The 15222-nt window shown below is 41.7% G+C and overlaps 1 protein-coding gene across 1 annotated transcript in view; it reads right to left on the bottom strand.

The window, feature by feature from the left end:
- CUNH2orf83 (chromosome unknown C2orf83 homolog) overlaps window positions 1–15222 on the bottom strand; it is a 23572-nt gene extending 8350 nt beyond the window's left edge. Inside the window, 2 exon segments of the mRNA XM_037738769.1 lie at window positions 10328–10400; window positions 15109–15222. Of these exon segments, the coding sequence (XP_037594697.1) occupies window positions 10328–10400; window positions 15109–15222 (187 nt within the window).

Here is a 15222-nt window from a genome sequence, read left to right as displayed (position 1 = left end):
AAAAAAAAAAAAAAAAAAAAAAGATAAAAAAAGCTGTGGCGAGGCCTCTGGAGACCAGCCCCACTTGGTGACACATCATGTTGCCTCAGAACATGCCTGACGTGTGTCTTCCTCCTTGGAAATCCAGGGTCCCTGTTTTTGTTTATTTGTTTGTTTTGAGATAGAGTCTCACTCTGTTCCCCAGGCTGGAGTGCAGTGGCTCTATCTCAGCTCACTGCAACCTTTGCCTCCCATGTTCAAGTGATTCTTCTGCTTCAGCCTCCCAAGTAGCTGGAATTACAGGCATAAGTCACTATGCCCAGCTGATTTTTGTATTTTTAGTAGAGACAGGGTTTCGCCATGTTGGTCAGGCTGGTCTCGAATTCCTGACCTTAAGTGATCTGCCCGCCTTGGCTTCCCAAAGTGCTGAGATTACAGGTGTGAACCACAGCACCTGGCCTGGGGCTCCTGTTTTATTGATGTAAGATGACACAGCCCTTCAGTGACAGACCCACATGCCAAACTTGGGCATTCCAATCAAGATGAAATGTGGAATTTAATGGTGGGGTAAGTTTAGTTGGGTTCTGATAAGTTTCTTTCATTTGCATGTTTCATATTCTTTCTTCTTCCTCTCTTTCTCTTGTGTGTGAGGTTTTCTTCTTTTTTTTTTCTTTTTTTTCCATATACTGCCACATTCCACAGAAGACATTTGAAAAGTTTTATTTTATTTTTTGAGGCAGAGTCTCGCTCTGCCACTCAGGCTAGAGTGCAATGGTGTCATCTTGGCTCACTGCCTCTGCCTCCTGGGGTGAAGTGATTCTTCTGCCTCAGCCTCCTGAGTAGCTGGGGTTATAGGAGCCTGCCACCATGCCCGGCTAATATTTGTTGAAATGTTTTAAAATCAAATACATTCAATTGCGAAAAAACTCTCCCAGTCACACTGTCTTCTCTACTGTCTTTAGTAAAAGTAAGAAATGAAATCAGGGCCTAATAAAAGAAAGCTGGTGGGAAAGGGATTTTCAAGCTTCTTTGAAGGAGAAAATCTTTTCTTCAACTGCTTCAATTTAATGATGAGCATGTGGCTCTTTCCTTTCCCTTTCTTTTTTCTTGTTGATCATTTTCTCCAGCTTCCACACTTTTTCTGGCTGTTGAGATTCTATGGTTTTCTTTGCCATAGAGACTTTAAGCTGAGGAGATCAAGATGGTTTCATGTTTTCATACATTGATGAGCCTCTCTGTTTAAAACAGGAAAAAAAAAATAGCTTTTTGTGTGTCTTACATACACAGGATAGATACGTGTATGAAACATATAAAAATAAAATAAAAACATAGCTGAGCTCAAAGACAAGACATCTATGTCTGTGGACCACAGATTGAAAATGTAAAATGCAAGGCTAAAGCTGTGGGCTCGCTGGGTTCTGAGTCACAGGCATGAGAGGTATAGGAATACAAGAGAGGTCAAATACCCCATAAGAGTGGGGAATCAGAGCCAGCCTCACTTTTGATGATAGGTGTGAGTGGGGCCCCGTTAATCTTATAATAAGTCTGCTGCCCTTTGCTGCCTGGGGGCTGTGGCTTCTGAACTGCTAACCCCTTACACCAGGTGTCCCCAAACACCAGGCCATGGACCAGGACTCACTGCAAGAGGTGAGCAGTGGGCAAGCCAGGGAAGCTTCATCTGTATTCACAGCCGCTCCCCATCACTCACATTACCACCTGAGCTCCTCCTCCTGTCTGAGCTCCTCCTCCTCTCTGAGCTCTGCCTCCTGTCTGAGGTCCTCCTCCTGTCTGAGCTCCGCCTCTTGTCAGATCAGCAGTCGCAGCATTAGATTCTCATAGGAGCGCAAACCCTATTGTGAACTGCACATGCAGGAGATCTAGGTTGCACATACTTTATGAGAATCAAATGCCTGTTGATCTGTCACTGTCTCTCATCACCCTCACATGGGACCATCTATTTGCAGGAAAACAAGCTAGGGCTCCCACTGATTCTACATTATGGTGAGTTGTACAATTGTTTAATTATATATCACAATGTAATAATAATAGAAATAAAGTGCACAATAAACGTCATGTGCTTGAATCATCCCAAAACCACTTACTCACTTCCTGTGGAAAAATTGTCTTCCACAAAACCACTCCCTGGTGTCAAAAAGGTTGGGGACCACAGCCTTACAGATACTAGAGGATACAGACACAAGATAGAGGATAGGGTCCTTTTTTTTTTTTGAGACAGAGTCTTGCTCTGTCACGTAGGCTGGAGTGCAGTGATGGGATCTCGGCTCACTGTAACCTCTGCTTCCTGGGTTCAAGAGATTCTCCTGCCTCAGTCCCCTGAGCAGGTGGGATTACAGGTGCCTGCCACCACACCTGGCCAATTTTTTTTTGTATTTTAGTAGAGGTGGGGTTTCACTATGTTGGCCAGGCTGGTCTCCAACTCCTGATCTCTGGTGATCCAACTGCCTCGGCCTCCCAAAGTGTTGGAATTACAAACGTGAGCCACCATGTCTGGCCCAGACACAGTTTTAGACTATAGATTGACTTAAATTCCCTGCAGGCTTGAGAATAAGCTATTATTATCCCCATTAGCACTATGGGATGGGGTCTGGGGGATAGGAAAAGACAACTTCAAAGCTGCTGGACAGGTAGAGGCAGGTGGTGGTGGGTCAGGGTGCGTGTGTTATCGGATGAGAAGAGAAAGTAAGAGAAATGGAAACAAAAACACCTTGCACTTAGAATGATGACACTGAGGAACTTCATCTGCCCTGCATGGCTTTCCTGTGCCCTGCTTCTTGATCACAATGAATCTCAGGCTTCTGATGCCCCTCACTACCTACCTGTAAGTGATCAGCCTGCTTCATGTCACTCACTGTGTGTGTGTGTGTGTGTGTGTGTGTGTGTGAGCGAGCCTCCCTGGACTCAGACACATTGATAATCAGTACACAGTGAATCTGCTCCCCTAAACTGGGGGAGGGTCTAGTCTTGCAGAATCATGGTTTATTGGAGAAGCAGGGGGCAATGCCCCCCAGTACCTGGCTGAAGGTGGAGACGTCAGCCTGGGGGCACAAGAGCTGGACAGTACTGCGGGACATCTTATGAGTCAGGAGGGGTTATACATGGGACCCATGGATATGAGTGAGCTGGCCATGGACTGAGGCTGCCAGGAAGGAACGTGGAAACAGGGGAGCGCAGTGCATGGTCCCCTGCTGGTTGGGCACTGATACAATCATTCATTCCTGGGGCTGGAGAGCTCAGGGAGAGAAGGCTCAGATGCACTGTGAGGCACCTGAGAAGGATGGGGAAAGAGATACTCAGACAGGTCCTGAGGCATCTGAGCAGGAAGAAACCATGCAATGCAGGCTGCCACAGAAGGGAAGACTCTCTAGCTAAAGGACAGGTATGGAGATGGTTCAGAGAAGACTTATGCAGCCTGGTTGGTGTGCTTGTTTGATAAAGGGGCGTGGCAGACCCAATGTCTTGGGCTAAATGGTGTGGTTAGATTGAGGCCAAGGTCTCTGGGTCTCCAATGGAGGCCAATGGCGCTATACTCCAGTCAATATAGAAAGGGAAGGAAGGGGAGTTCAGACTTTTCTGGGGTTCTTGGATACTGGAATCCATATGGCAATATTTCCAGGTCCCCTTAGGGGAAAAAGTAACCTGGTGACATTGAAAGGTTTGAGGACAAACATGGTGACCTGCGGTGCTTATCTGCTTCTGGGTGGGGCCCTCAGGCCATTTTGGGTGCTGGTGATCATGGTTCCCACCACGTAGTGCATTACAAGCAATAACAGGCTGCTTGTGGCACAGAACATCACTGTGGTCTGAGGGGGCATGCCCCTCTACAGCTAAGAATTTGAGCTGTAATAGTGGAGCATATCCAGTGCTGCTGGCTACCTAAGCTCCCAAGCCTAATGGGTTATTCAACAAAAGCAGTACTATAAACTAAGTGAAAAAAGTACATTACTTGTTTGAATCTGTATCAGTCTGGGTTCAACCTGACACACAGAACAAGTAGGAGATATAAATGAAGAAATTAATTTTTAGAAGTTGGCTTCCATGGTGATGGGGAAAGGCAGTTCAAAATTCACAGAACAGGCCATCAGAATGAGTGGGCTAGGACTCACAGGCACAGGCTGAAGCTCCTGAACCCAGACAGAATCTCCCTTTTCAGAGAAACCCCAGCACTCCCGGTAAGGTCTTTCCCCTGATTGAATCAGGTCCACCAAGATTATTGAATCAGGTCCTCTAGGATTATATTTAAAACCAACTGATTATGGAGTTTAATCATATCTGCAAAACATTTCACAGCAACCCCGAGGTTAGCACTCTTACATGGTCTCACTCTTTTGGTTTCCATGTTGTTCTGGGGGTGGACTAGAATGTGCTGAGACAGGATGTGGGGTTTCAGTTGCTCACTGAGGCCGTGTAGATAGTTTGTTTCAATCTATTGAATTAAATAACTTGACTGTACCCAGTTCGCTGGCCAATGGATGTGGTTTTGATGGGGCTCATGATGGCCCAGTCTTTCATGGTACCCAGTTTCATCAATTATCTACTTATGGCCAATCTTCTTTCATCAATGCCCCAACCATTTACCCTTCCCCCCATGGGTTAATTTGAATCCTGTATCATATAATTTAATAAATATTTCAGTTTGTGTTTTTAAAAATAAGGATTCAGAATGTAGAAATAAAGATTCAGAAAGAGTGTATTACAAGGTAAGAAGAAATGCAATTTTAAATATGATAATCATGGCAGGCCTCATTGAAAGGGAGACATTTGAATGAAGACTTAAAGGAAGTGGGTCACAGAGAAAACCCTGTGCATATCTGGGGGAAAGAGCATTCCAGGGAAGGGAAGCTAAAGTGCAAAGATGGTTTCTGAAATGTTTAAAGACTCTCAAGGAGCCCAGTGTAGCTGGGGCTGCGTAAGTGAGAGGAAGAATCGTAGAAAATGAGACCAGACAGGTAAAGGGAGGGCAGGAAGACCAGGTGGGGTTTACAGGCTATCCTGAGACCTGTGGTTTTTTACTGTGTATGAACTGGAAAACCAGTGGAGAGTTCAGAGCGGAAAAGTGATATGATCTCATGTATATTGTGTAAGGAGAGCTCTGACTGCTATTTTGAAGATGGCTTGAGGAGGGCAAAGGCTAAAGCAGAGATAAGTTAGAAGGTCTTGCAATAATCCATGTGGAAAAGACAGTGACAACTTAGACCAGAGTGGTAGCCATGGAGGTGATGAGAAGTAACTATCTCCTAGATTTAGTTTGAAGATAGAGAAAAGAGTATTCTCTGACACATTATATCCGAGATGAGAGAGAAGACGAGGAGTCAAAAATGCCTTCAAAGATTTGGGCCAAAGCAACTTGAAAGATGGGGAAAAACTGTAGATAGCACCGTTTTGAGCAAGATGAGCATTCCATCTGGCGCATGCTGAATTGCAGATGTCTACTAGACATCTCAAGGGAAATGCTGAGAAGTAGGCAGCTAGATACAGAGGTCTGAAGTTCAGAGGGAGAAGTCAAGGTCTGAGCTATCGTTTTTGGTGTCATCAGTATACAAATACAGAGATTGAGTGAAACCATCAGAGACTGTATAGAGAAAAGAGTTTCTAAGCACTTAACCTTAGGTGCTCCAGGGTTAGAACCTCTGAAAAAAAAGAGGAGAGGCCAGCAAAGGAGACAGAAAGGAGAATCCAGTGGAGAAAGAGTAAAATTATGAATGCCCGGTGCCCTGGAAGCGCGTATGGAATGGTTTCAAGGAGCAGAGAGTGATAATGGTGACCATGCTTCTGACGGGTGCAGCAAGATGAGTGAAGTGAGATGAGCACTGATGACTGACTGCTGGATCGATATTGGTGATCTTGATAGGAATGGTGTTGGCAAAGTATGAAGACAAAAGATGGACATGGTTGGGTTTAAGAAAAAGTGCGAGAAGAGGAATTAGAGACAAGAAATAGATAACACTTTCAAAATTTTTTGCCTTAAAGGGAAGCAGAGAAATGACTTCATCTCACAAACATAATGTTAAGCAAAACAATCTATGTAAGAATGCCCAGCTATATTTATATAAAATTATATGTGCATATGTATATGTGTGTGTACACATACACATACATACATATATTTTAGAGACAGGGCCTTGTTCTGTTGCCCAGGCTGCGTGAACCTTATAATGAACTGTGCATGTGGGGGATCTAGGTTCCTCACTCCTTATGACAATCATAGCTCATTGCAGACTTGAACTCCTAGGTTCAAGTAATCCTCCTGCCTCAGCCTCCTAAGTAGTTAGGACGATAGTGTTGGTGATGAAGTGGTCTTGCCTGGGTACAGCCAGTAAGGAGGAGAACTATCTGCAGAGAATTTAAAAGCAATAGTGAAACTGATGAAGAGCCCGTCTGCATTTTATTGTTGCCATGAACCAGCAGTTCTAAATAATGATGGTATAAACTGTGCTTCCCACCAGATGGGCTGCTACCCACCCCACCGCTGGGCATGCCACCCACCCCACTGCTGGGCCTGCCACCCACCCCACTGCTGGGCCTGCCACCCACCCCACCGCTGGGCTGCTACCCACCCCACTGCTGGGCATGCCACCCTGGAAATGTCTAATTAGTAACTTTTACTTTCTCCAGAACAGTACAAAAATCTTTGGTTTTGGACATTCTTCTCATTTCTAATTTATTATTGTCCAGAATTTTAGTCTTATGTTTTTCAAAACTCTTCAAGAAGTAAAACGTGACTACTGTTTTACATGGCCAGTGTTCGTTTCAATTCACTCACGTTTTTTTTTTTTCTGTTTCACGCTCCCTCTTGCATCATATGCGGGGTAATTTTCCTTCTTCCTTGACTGCATCCTTTAGAAATTGCTTTTATAAGGGTCTGTTACACTCTTACACAGTGAGCGTGTCTCGCTCACTCCATTTCTGTTTGTCTGAGAATGTCTTTATTTTACTCTCATTTTTGAAATGTTTTTCTCTTTGTATCCAATGCTAAGCTGGCAATTACTGTCTCCAGCACTTTGAAGACATTATTCCACTGACTTTCTGGCTTCCATTGCATGCCATTGAGAAGTCATTTGTCAATCTAATTATCATTTTTCTGTAGGCTATGCTCTTTTTATTCTTCTGACTGTTTATAAGATTTCTTTTTCTTTGGTGTTCTGCAGTTTCACTACCGTGTGTTTAGATTTGAATGTCTTTTCATTTACTCTATTGGAGAGCTGTTAGGCTTCCTTAAATCTAATTCATGGCTTTCATCTCATCTGCAAAATCCTCCATGAATATTTCATTGTCTGTCTGTCACTCTACCTTATTATCTCCCCAAGGAACTCCAAATATATATCTGAGGAATTTTCTCACTCTTTCTCCATGTGTGTTAATAATTTTCTCACTTGTATCTCTCTGTGCTGTATTCTAAATGAGTTCTTCCACTTTAATATTTTCTTCTTTATACAAGTCTAACTTGCTCTTAGCTTGTTTATTAAGCTTCTAATCTTGACTACAGTCATGAATCCTTAATAACAGGAATACTTCCCGAGAAACGCATTTTGTCATTGTGTGACCATCGTGCGGTGTACTTATACAAACCTAGATGGCATAGACTATTACAGACTTAGGCTAGATGGCATAGCCTATGTTCCTAGGCTTCAAACTTGTACAGCATGTTACTGTACTGAATACTGTAGATAATTGTAACACAATGGTAAGCATTTGTGTATCCAAACATACTTAAACAAAGAAAAGATACAGTAAAAGGCCAGGCATGGTGGCTCACACCTGAAGAACAGCACTTTGGGAGGCCAAGGTGGGTAGATCATCTGAGGTCAGGAGTTTAAGACCAGCCTGACTAACATGGTGAAACCTTGTTTCTACTAAAAACACACATACACACACACATACACACACACACACACACACACACACACACAAAATAGCCAGGTGTGGTGGCATGTACCTGTAATCCTAGCTACTTGGGAGGCTGAGGCAGGAGAATCTCTTGAACCCGGGAGGCAGAGGTTGCAATGAGCCGAGATTGTGCCATTGCACTCCAGCTTGGTTAATAAGAATGAAACTCCATCTTAAAGAAAAGAAAAGAAAAGAAAAGAAAAAAGAAAAGGAAAGAAAAGAAAACAAAAGGAAAGGAAAGGAAAGAAAAGGAAAGGAAAGGAAAGGAAAGAAAAGAAAAGATTCAGTAAAAATGTGTATAAGAGATCAAACATGCTACACCCGTATAGGGCACTTACATGAATGGAGCCTCAGGGCTGGAAGTTGCTCTTCCAAGGGTCTTGCTCTGTCACCCAGGCTGGAGTGCAGTGGTGGAATCTCGGCTCACTGCAACCTCTGCCTCCCTGGTTCAAGTGGTTCTCCTTGCCTCAGCCTCCTGAATAGCTGGAATTGCAGGCAACTCCCACCATGCCCGGCTCAGTTTTATACATATATCTTTAGTAGTGATGGAGTTTCACCGTGTTGGCCAGACTGGTCTTGAACTCCTGACCTCAAGTGATCTGTCCGCCTCAGCCTCCCAAAGTGCTGGGATTACAGGTATGAGCCACTGAGCCCAGCCATTTATTATAATTATCAAGTATTATACACTGTACATAATTGCATGTGCTAGACTTTTGTAAGACTGCAGTGCAGTAGGTTTGTTTACACCAGCCTCACCACAGACACGAGTAATGCTTTGTCATACAACATCATGATGGCTACGATGTCACTAGGTGATAGGAATTTTTCAGCTCCACTACAATCTTACAACCACTGTCATATATGCCAGGGGTTCTCAACCAAGGGCCTGTACCAGGGTCTGTGGCCTGTTGGGAACTGGGCCGCACAGCAGGAGGTGAGAGACAGGTGAGCAAGAGAAGCTTCGTCTGTATTTACAGCCACTCCCCATTGCTCACATTACTGCCTGAGCCCTGCTTGCTGTCAGATCAGCGACGGTATTAAATTCTCATAGAAGCGTGAACCCTATTGTGAACTGTGCATGTGAGGGATCTAAGTTGCGTGCTCCTTATGAAAATCTAATGCCTGATGATCTGTCACTGTCTCCCATCACCCCCAGATGGAAGTGTCTAGTTCCAGGAAAACAAGCTCAGGGCTCCCACCGATTCTACATTATGGTGAGTTGTGTAATTACTTCATTATATATTTCAATGCAATAATAATAGAAATAAAATATGCAATAAATATAATGCACTTGAAACCATCCTGAAACCATTCCCCCTGCCCTGGCTTGTGGAAAAACTGTCTTCCACAAAACCAGTCCCTGGTCTCTAAAAGGCTGGGGCTGCTGATATACATGGTCCATCATTAACCAAAACATAGTTATGCTTCCCATGACTATAGTTCTATTTCCCCCCCAAATCCATGATTATTTTGTTCTATTTTTATGATGCTCGAATTATGTACCTTGTTATGTTCTTATGATGTTATTTTCCTTTGTGTGTAAACATATTAAACATTTAGTTTATATTCTAATACTGATAATTCTTCTATGTCAAATCTTTGTTGGTCTGATTCTGCTGTTTATTACTTCAGTTGGCTTGTTCATGAAACTTTATATTCTTGTATGATTCTGAATTTTAAAAAATCATAATCTCATATTCTACAGAATTTTACTTGTGGCAATATTTTGATTCCTGTATTGAGGTACATTCTTTCAGAAATCATTTGCCTTTGATACATATAGGTGCCTGGAGACACTGACAATCAGGACCACTTTAAATTAAGTTTTCAGCTTAAAAAAAGTCTAGCCTATAGGAACTGGACTCCAGAAATGTGTGAGTGCTGGTTTATAATGGCAAATACTTAGGGTATATTCTTCAGACTCCACCCAGATTAGTTTTCTTTGTTAGGAATTTTCTGCCTGTCATTTTATATTTTGTTCTGATTCACCATTTACTGAGGATGTGGATGAGGATCTGGGCCAGGTATAGTGGCTCATGCCTGTAATCCCAGCACACACAGCAGAGTCAATGCTTCCTTATCTATCTATCTGCATCCTGGTCTTGCTTTGGCATCTGAGGATTTTTCTTAGTTTATTACCCATTCAGCCATTTATTTTTTTTAAATTAAATTTATATCCATGAAATACAAGGGTTTTGTGGTGTAAAGATTTTTCTGATATCCAGTCTGTTGTTGCCTAATGAAAGTAAGCTTTTCTTAGTTTATTATTGTTTTAAAAGTCTGCTGCCTTTAATAAATAAGATTTTCTTAAAAAATAATTAAAAATACTGAAATTTGTTTAAATTTCAAGCAACCCTAAAGTCCCCATATTAGTCCATTTTCTGTTGACTAAGAATGCCTGAGACTAAAACATTTGTAAAGAAAAGAGGCTTATTTAGCTCATAGTTCTGGAGGCTGGGAGGTCCAAGATCAGGTGACAGCACCTGGCTGACTTTTGGCAAGGGCTTCACTTTATGCTGTGTCATAACATGGTGGAGAAGGAAGGGGAAGTGCGTGTGCAAAGACCAAACACGAGAGGCAGTCTTGCTTTTAACAATTCACTCTGGTGGTAACTAATCCATCCCCAAGCGAACAAGAGTTTACTTTCAGGAGAAAGGCATTGATCCCTCTTGAATGACCTAATTACCTCTTAAAAACACCACTTCTCAACACTGCCACACTGGGCACCAAGCCTCAGCATGAGCTTTGGTGTTGTAGTCAAGCCATGGTACCCCCTTCTCCTTTAAGCTCAACCCTCCATCCCATTCCCCCTAAGGTAATTGCATGGAGACCATCTCCATTAAGACAGAAAAGTAAGAAAACAAGGTAATGTCTAAATGATCAGGACCCAAACTCTCTGAAAATCCATTTAAAGAGTTTGTTTTGTTTGATAATGAAAATCTGGGTCAGGTACAGTGGCTCATGCTTGTAATCCCAGCACTTTGCGAGGCCGAGGTGGGTGGATCAACTGAGGTCAGGAGTTCGAGACCAGCCTGCCCAACATGGCGAAACCCTGTCTCTACTAAAATACAAAAATCAGCCAAGTGTGGTGGAATGTGTCTGTAATCCCACCTACTTGGAAGGCGAGATTGTACTCCAGCCTGGGTGACAAAGCAAGACTTTCAAAATAAAAAGAAAAGAAAAGAAAAAGAAAATCTGGCCTTCAACTTCAGCTATTCTTTAAGGCACCAAAACATAGTTTATGAAATAGTGGAACCTAAGGCTGATAGATCACACACATGCTGCGTTTGAGTTCATGAATATATTGAGAGCACTCATCTGGGCTATCTGGACTCTCAAATACCAAATGCTCTACACACACTGAAAAATATCCATTTGATGTATGTGAGCCAATTCCAAATCCAAACGAATCCTCATTTCATGCACTTAAAATAATATCATCACTGTGTTTGACTTTTTGGGAGGCAATCTTTCTATGCAGAGTGCCCCTTTCCTTACTAATCCCTTTGGGATTGCAACTAAAAATCCATTTTCATTATTCTAACTTTTATTTAATTAAAGGTAGATTAAAGTACCAGTTATGCTAGCTGGTTAATCTAATGGAGGGTGCAATCAGAGGCCATCAGCTGGTCCTAGAGTGGCTGAGTGCACTGGCTGCTGGCTGTGAGCACTGGGCAGGGTCACTGTGCATTTTCCAGTGAGGAAAATGAGGGCAGAGCAGCACGGCAGCTGTGGTTTCTGTGATATCAAGGGGGCACTTGGCACCACTGGCCTTTTCCATTTTTTAAAAATTTGTGTGTACTCACCAAACTTGGTGGCAAGAGTTGCTTTTTGTGTCTTAAGCCTCAAGACCATCCAGGGAGGAGGACAGTGAAGGGAAGGAAATTAGTGAATGACAGAGGGGTGTCACTGTCAATTTCTGTGATCAAGAAGAAATGGACGCTTACTCCATCTGTCTCTCATTCCAAAAGTTATCTCTGCAAATTGGGGGATGAAAGTGGGGAAGTGGGGGGTGATGAGAGGGATGAAGAGGTCTGTTAACAGGTAGCCAAGAGTTGGGTGTTCTGGTGTAAAATTTGTGGGGTGCTATTACTTCATTTACCTAATTAAAGGCTAATTTTAAAAAAATTAAGCTTATTTGAGATGTGTGGTTATTTACCCACCCACTCCAAATCCCTCTTACATTCAAACTTGTGAATTTCATCTATTTTTGGAAATAAGATCCTGCCAGAAAATCATTTTATATCATTAGGCAACCACATTATATTCTTACGCCTTCAGTAAAGATGATTATATCTACCACTTCTTCTGTAACTGGCTTAGTAATTATTACTAAATTACTCATCAGCTTTTTCTAGTTGAGATAAAAATGCTTCTTTTAACTTTTCTCATGGGTCTCCTCCCCTCATCTTTCAGTCATCTTCAAAAATGTGTCTTGAAACCTCTTTTTAAGATCTTTATAAATCCTCTAAGATCTTTTTTTTTTTTTGAGACGGAGTTTCGCTCGTTACCCAGGCTGAAGTGCAATGGCGCGATCTCGGCTCACCGCAACCTCCGCCTCCTGGGTTCAGGCAATTCTCCTGCCCCAGCATCCTGAGTCGCTGGGATTACAGGCACGCGCCACCATGCCCAGCTAATTTTTTGTAGTTTTAGTAGAGACGGGGTTTCACCATGTTGACCAGGATGGTCTCGATCTCTTGACCTCGNGACGGGGTTTCACCATGTTGACCAGGATGGTCTCGATCTCTTGACCTCGTGATCCACCCGCCTCGGCCTCCCACAGTGCTGGGATTACAGGCTTGAGCCACCGCGCCCGGCCAAGATCTTTTAAAATCCGTAAATAGCTTACGCTGTGATAGCAGTCTGAGAAACGCTGGGAAAACGAAGGAATTGCTTCAGGAAGTCTTGATGCAGCCTATTCTTTGTTGGATCTCTGTGTCAGAGAAAAATGCTGATTCAGTTTGTATTTTCTACTTTTTAGATTCCCATTTTTACAAACGGAATCTGGCATCCGGCATCCTGTTAGTGGAATCTCACAAGTGCGGAGTCAGGGACAAAGGGACATTTCAGACTGAGATTTGGGAATTGCTAATCAATGTATTTCCATATTATTAGCTCTTAAAAACCGAATGCAAGCATATTTAATTAGATTTCTGCCAAAAACCAATTTTTAAGAAGGACAGTGTTCAGGACCAGCCATTTTTAATAACATCTTTTTTCTTTTTGGTCAGGGGAAATATTTTATAGGAATAGGATTTGTCTTCTGTTATGCCTTTGAGCTGTATGTTTTTGCTTATCCTGCTCTGCACCTGGGTAAACTGATCTCTTCTTTAGCACCTGAGCTTTGACATAACGTTCCCTGGAAGAACTGAATTGAAAGTTGTTCCAGCATCGAGGATGTCAGCAGAGACTAGCAGAGGAGATAAAAGGATTTGGAAATCTTGAAGTATCAGGGGATACAAAAGGTAAAGCTTGAATTTTTCTGCCTTTTTAAATTTGTTTTCAGCTTTTAATGCTTTTGTAACCTCCTCCCTTCTGAAGAAAGAGCAAAAGGTATTGATTTGCCAACAAACAAGACACTTAAATTAGGTTACACAAAACAGTGGCAGAAAGAATAGGATTGGTGGGTTATTTTCATTTCTCGTCTTATTCTACCTAATTCACTTACAGGAATCCATTCATTTCAAATTAGGATATAATGGATTTGTGGAAAAGTAAAGGAAATAACTGGAGCTGATTAACGTAAAAGTCTTTAGAAAAGGTAAGTGCCTCCTAACCATGTTGACTAACGTAAATAGACGTTATTTTTTTTTCAATTAGGAAAAGAGAGAGAGAGAGATGTTTGTATATTGACGACACTAAAGGCCAGGAATAGTGTGGTTTAGAGGCCGGCACTTAACCTGTGTAATAATAAGTCAGTCTTATTTATAGTCTCCATTTTACTAATGAGAAAATTGAGACATTAAAAAAAACATTGCACTTTAGGGTTTACTTTAAAATAATCAAGAAGCAGGGATGAGAAATGTCATGGGGTACAGATGAAACAAGGTTAGCCATAAATTGTTACTCGTTAAAGTTGAATAAGGAGAAAGTGAGGTTTCATTACACTATTGTTTCAAAATGTTTTATGTATTTGAAATTTTCCAAAACGAAAAGTTTTTAACATGTCACTAATAAACATCAAAATTCAAAACCAGATTTTGCTGATTTCAAGCTTGTTCTCTCTCTAATATATGATACACAGAATGATTTCTGAAAAACTGAAGAGCAATTTGCCAACCAGATAGTAAATTAAGAATTTAAGTTTTATTTTGGAAAGTAATACTCGCAAGTTGAATGCCCTCAAACAAGCATACATGAATCTTAGTGTTAAGATTTATTAAATGGAAGCCATCTTTTCCTCTGTTGAACAAGTGTGATGGCAAAATTGATTTTTAAAAAATGTCTTGGTGTTACTTCATTTGATTTTGTATTCTGAAATGATTTCTTTTCGCCTTTTCTTTTTAAAGAAGATAGCTTCTAAACATTTTGTAGTAATTACCTATTTATAGAGATAGGTGAGAATGACGATTTTGTCCATGAGACAGAGTAGGTTTATGGAATTTGTGAACTAATCTTTAATGAGATTGAACTTTAACTAGAGCAAGGAAAAACTTTTTGTTGTAGCTAATGAGAACCGCTTCCACTGGATTGACCTTACAGCTTTATCTTAATGCAGTTCTTTCATTCCTTCACCTGTTAAGTGAAAAGGCCTCCTGTTTAATGAAAAGGTTTCTTAAGAAATAGAATGTGCCTTAACTACACCATAAATCTATTTCTCAATACAAAATTATTCCATGAAGACATTATGCTAAGTGAAAGAAACCAGAAACAAAAGGCTATATATAAAATAATCCCATTGATATGGTATTCTATAATGGCAAAGTATATGGATAGAAAATCAATCAGTTGTGGCCAGGGCTGAGGGGCGGGAAGAGCGGATTGGCGGCAGGGGAACACAAGGGCACAGTTTGGGCTGATGGAACTCTGTTTTATCTTCATTGTTGTGGTGGTCACACAGCTGTACATTTGCCCAAATTCATAGAACAGTACATAAAACGTGTGAACTTACTACATGTAAATTATTTATCAATCAATCTGATTTTAAAAGTATAAATAGATACAGATACATAGTTTTGAAAATATGCCTCTTTGTCCATGAGAGCACAGTGGCCATGCACTTACCTGAATGTCAACAGGAAGCACCAGAACTTGGTTGTCAACCACAGTCATCATGATGGGCTGAATCATCAAGGCAATGAAGGGATTGATTCTAACCACCAGGGCGTAGTGTTCCAT

This window comes from Cebus imitator, unplaced genomic scaffold (assembly GCF_001604975.1).
Source record: "Cebus imitator isolate Cc_AM_T3 unplaced genomic scaffold, Cebus_imitator-1.0 Scaffold57, whole genome shotgun sequence".
NCBI lineage: Eukaryota > Metazoa > Chordata > Mammalia > Primates > Cebidae > Cebus > Cebus imitator.
The sequence above is the reverse complement of the archived record's forward strand: the minus strand, read 5'-3'. Positions and strand labels throughout refer to the sequence as shown.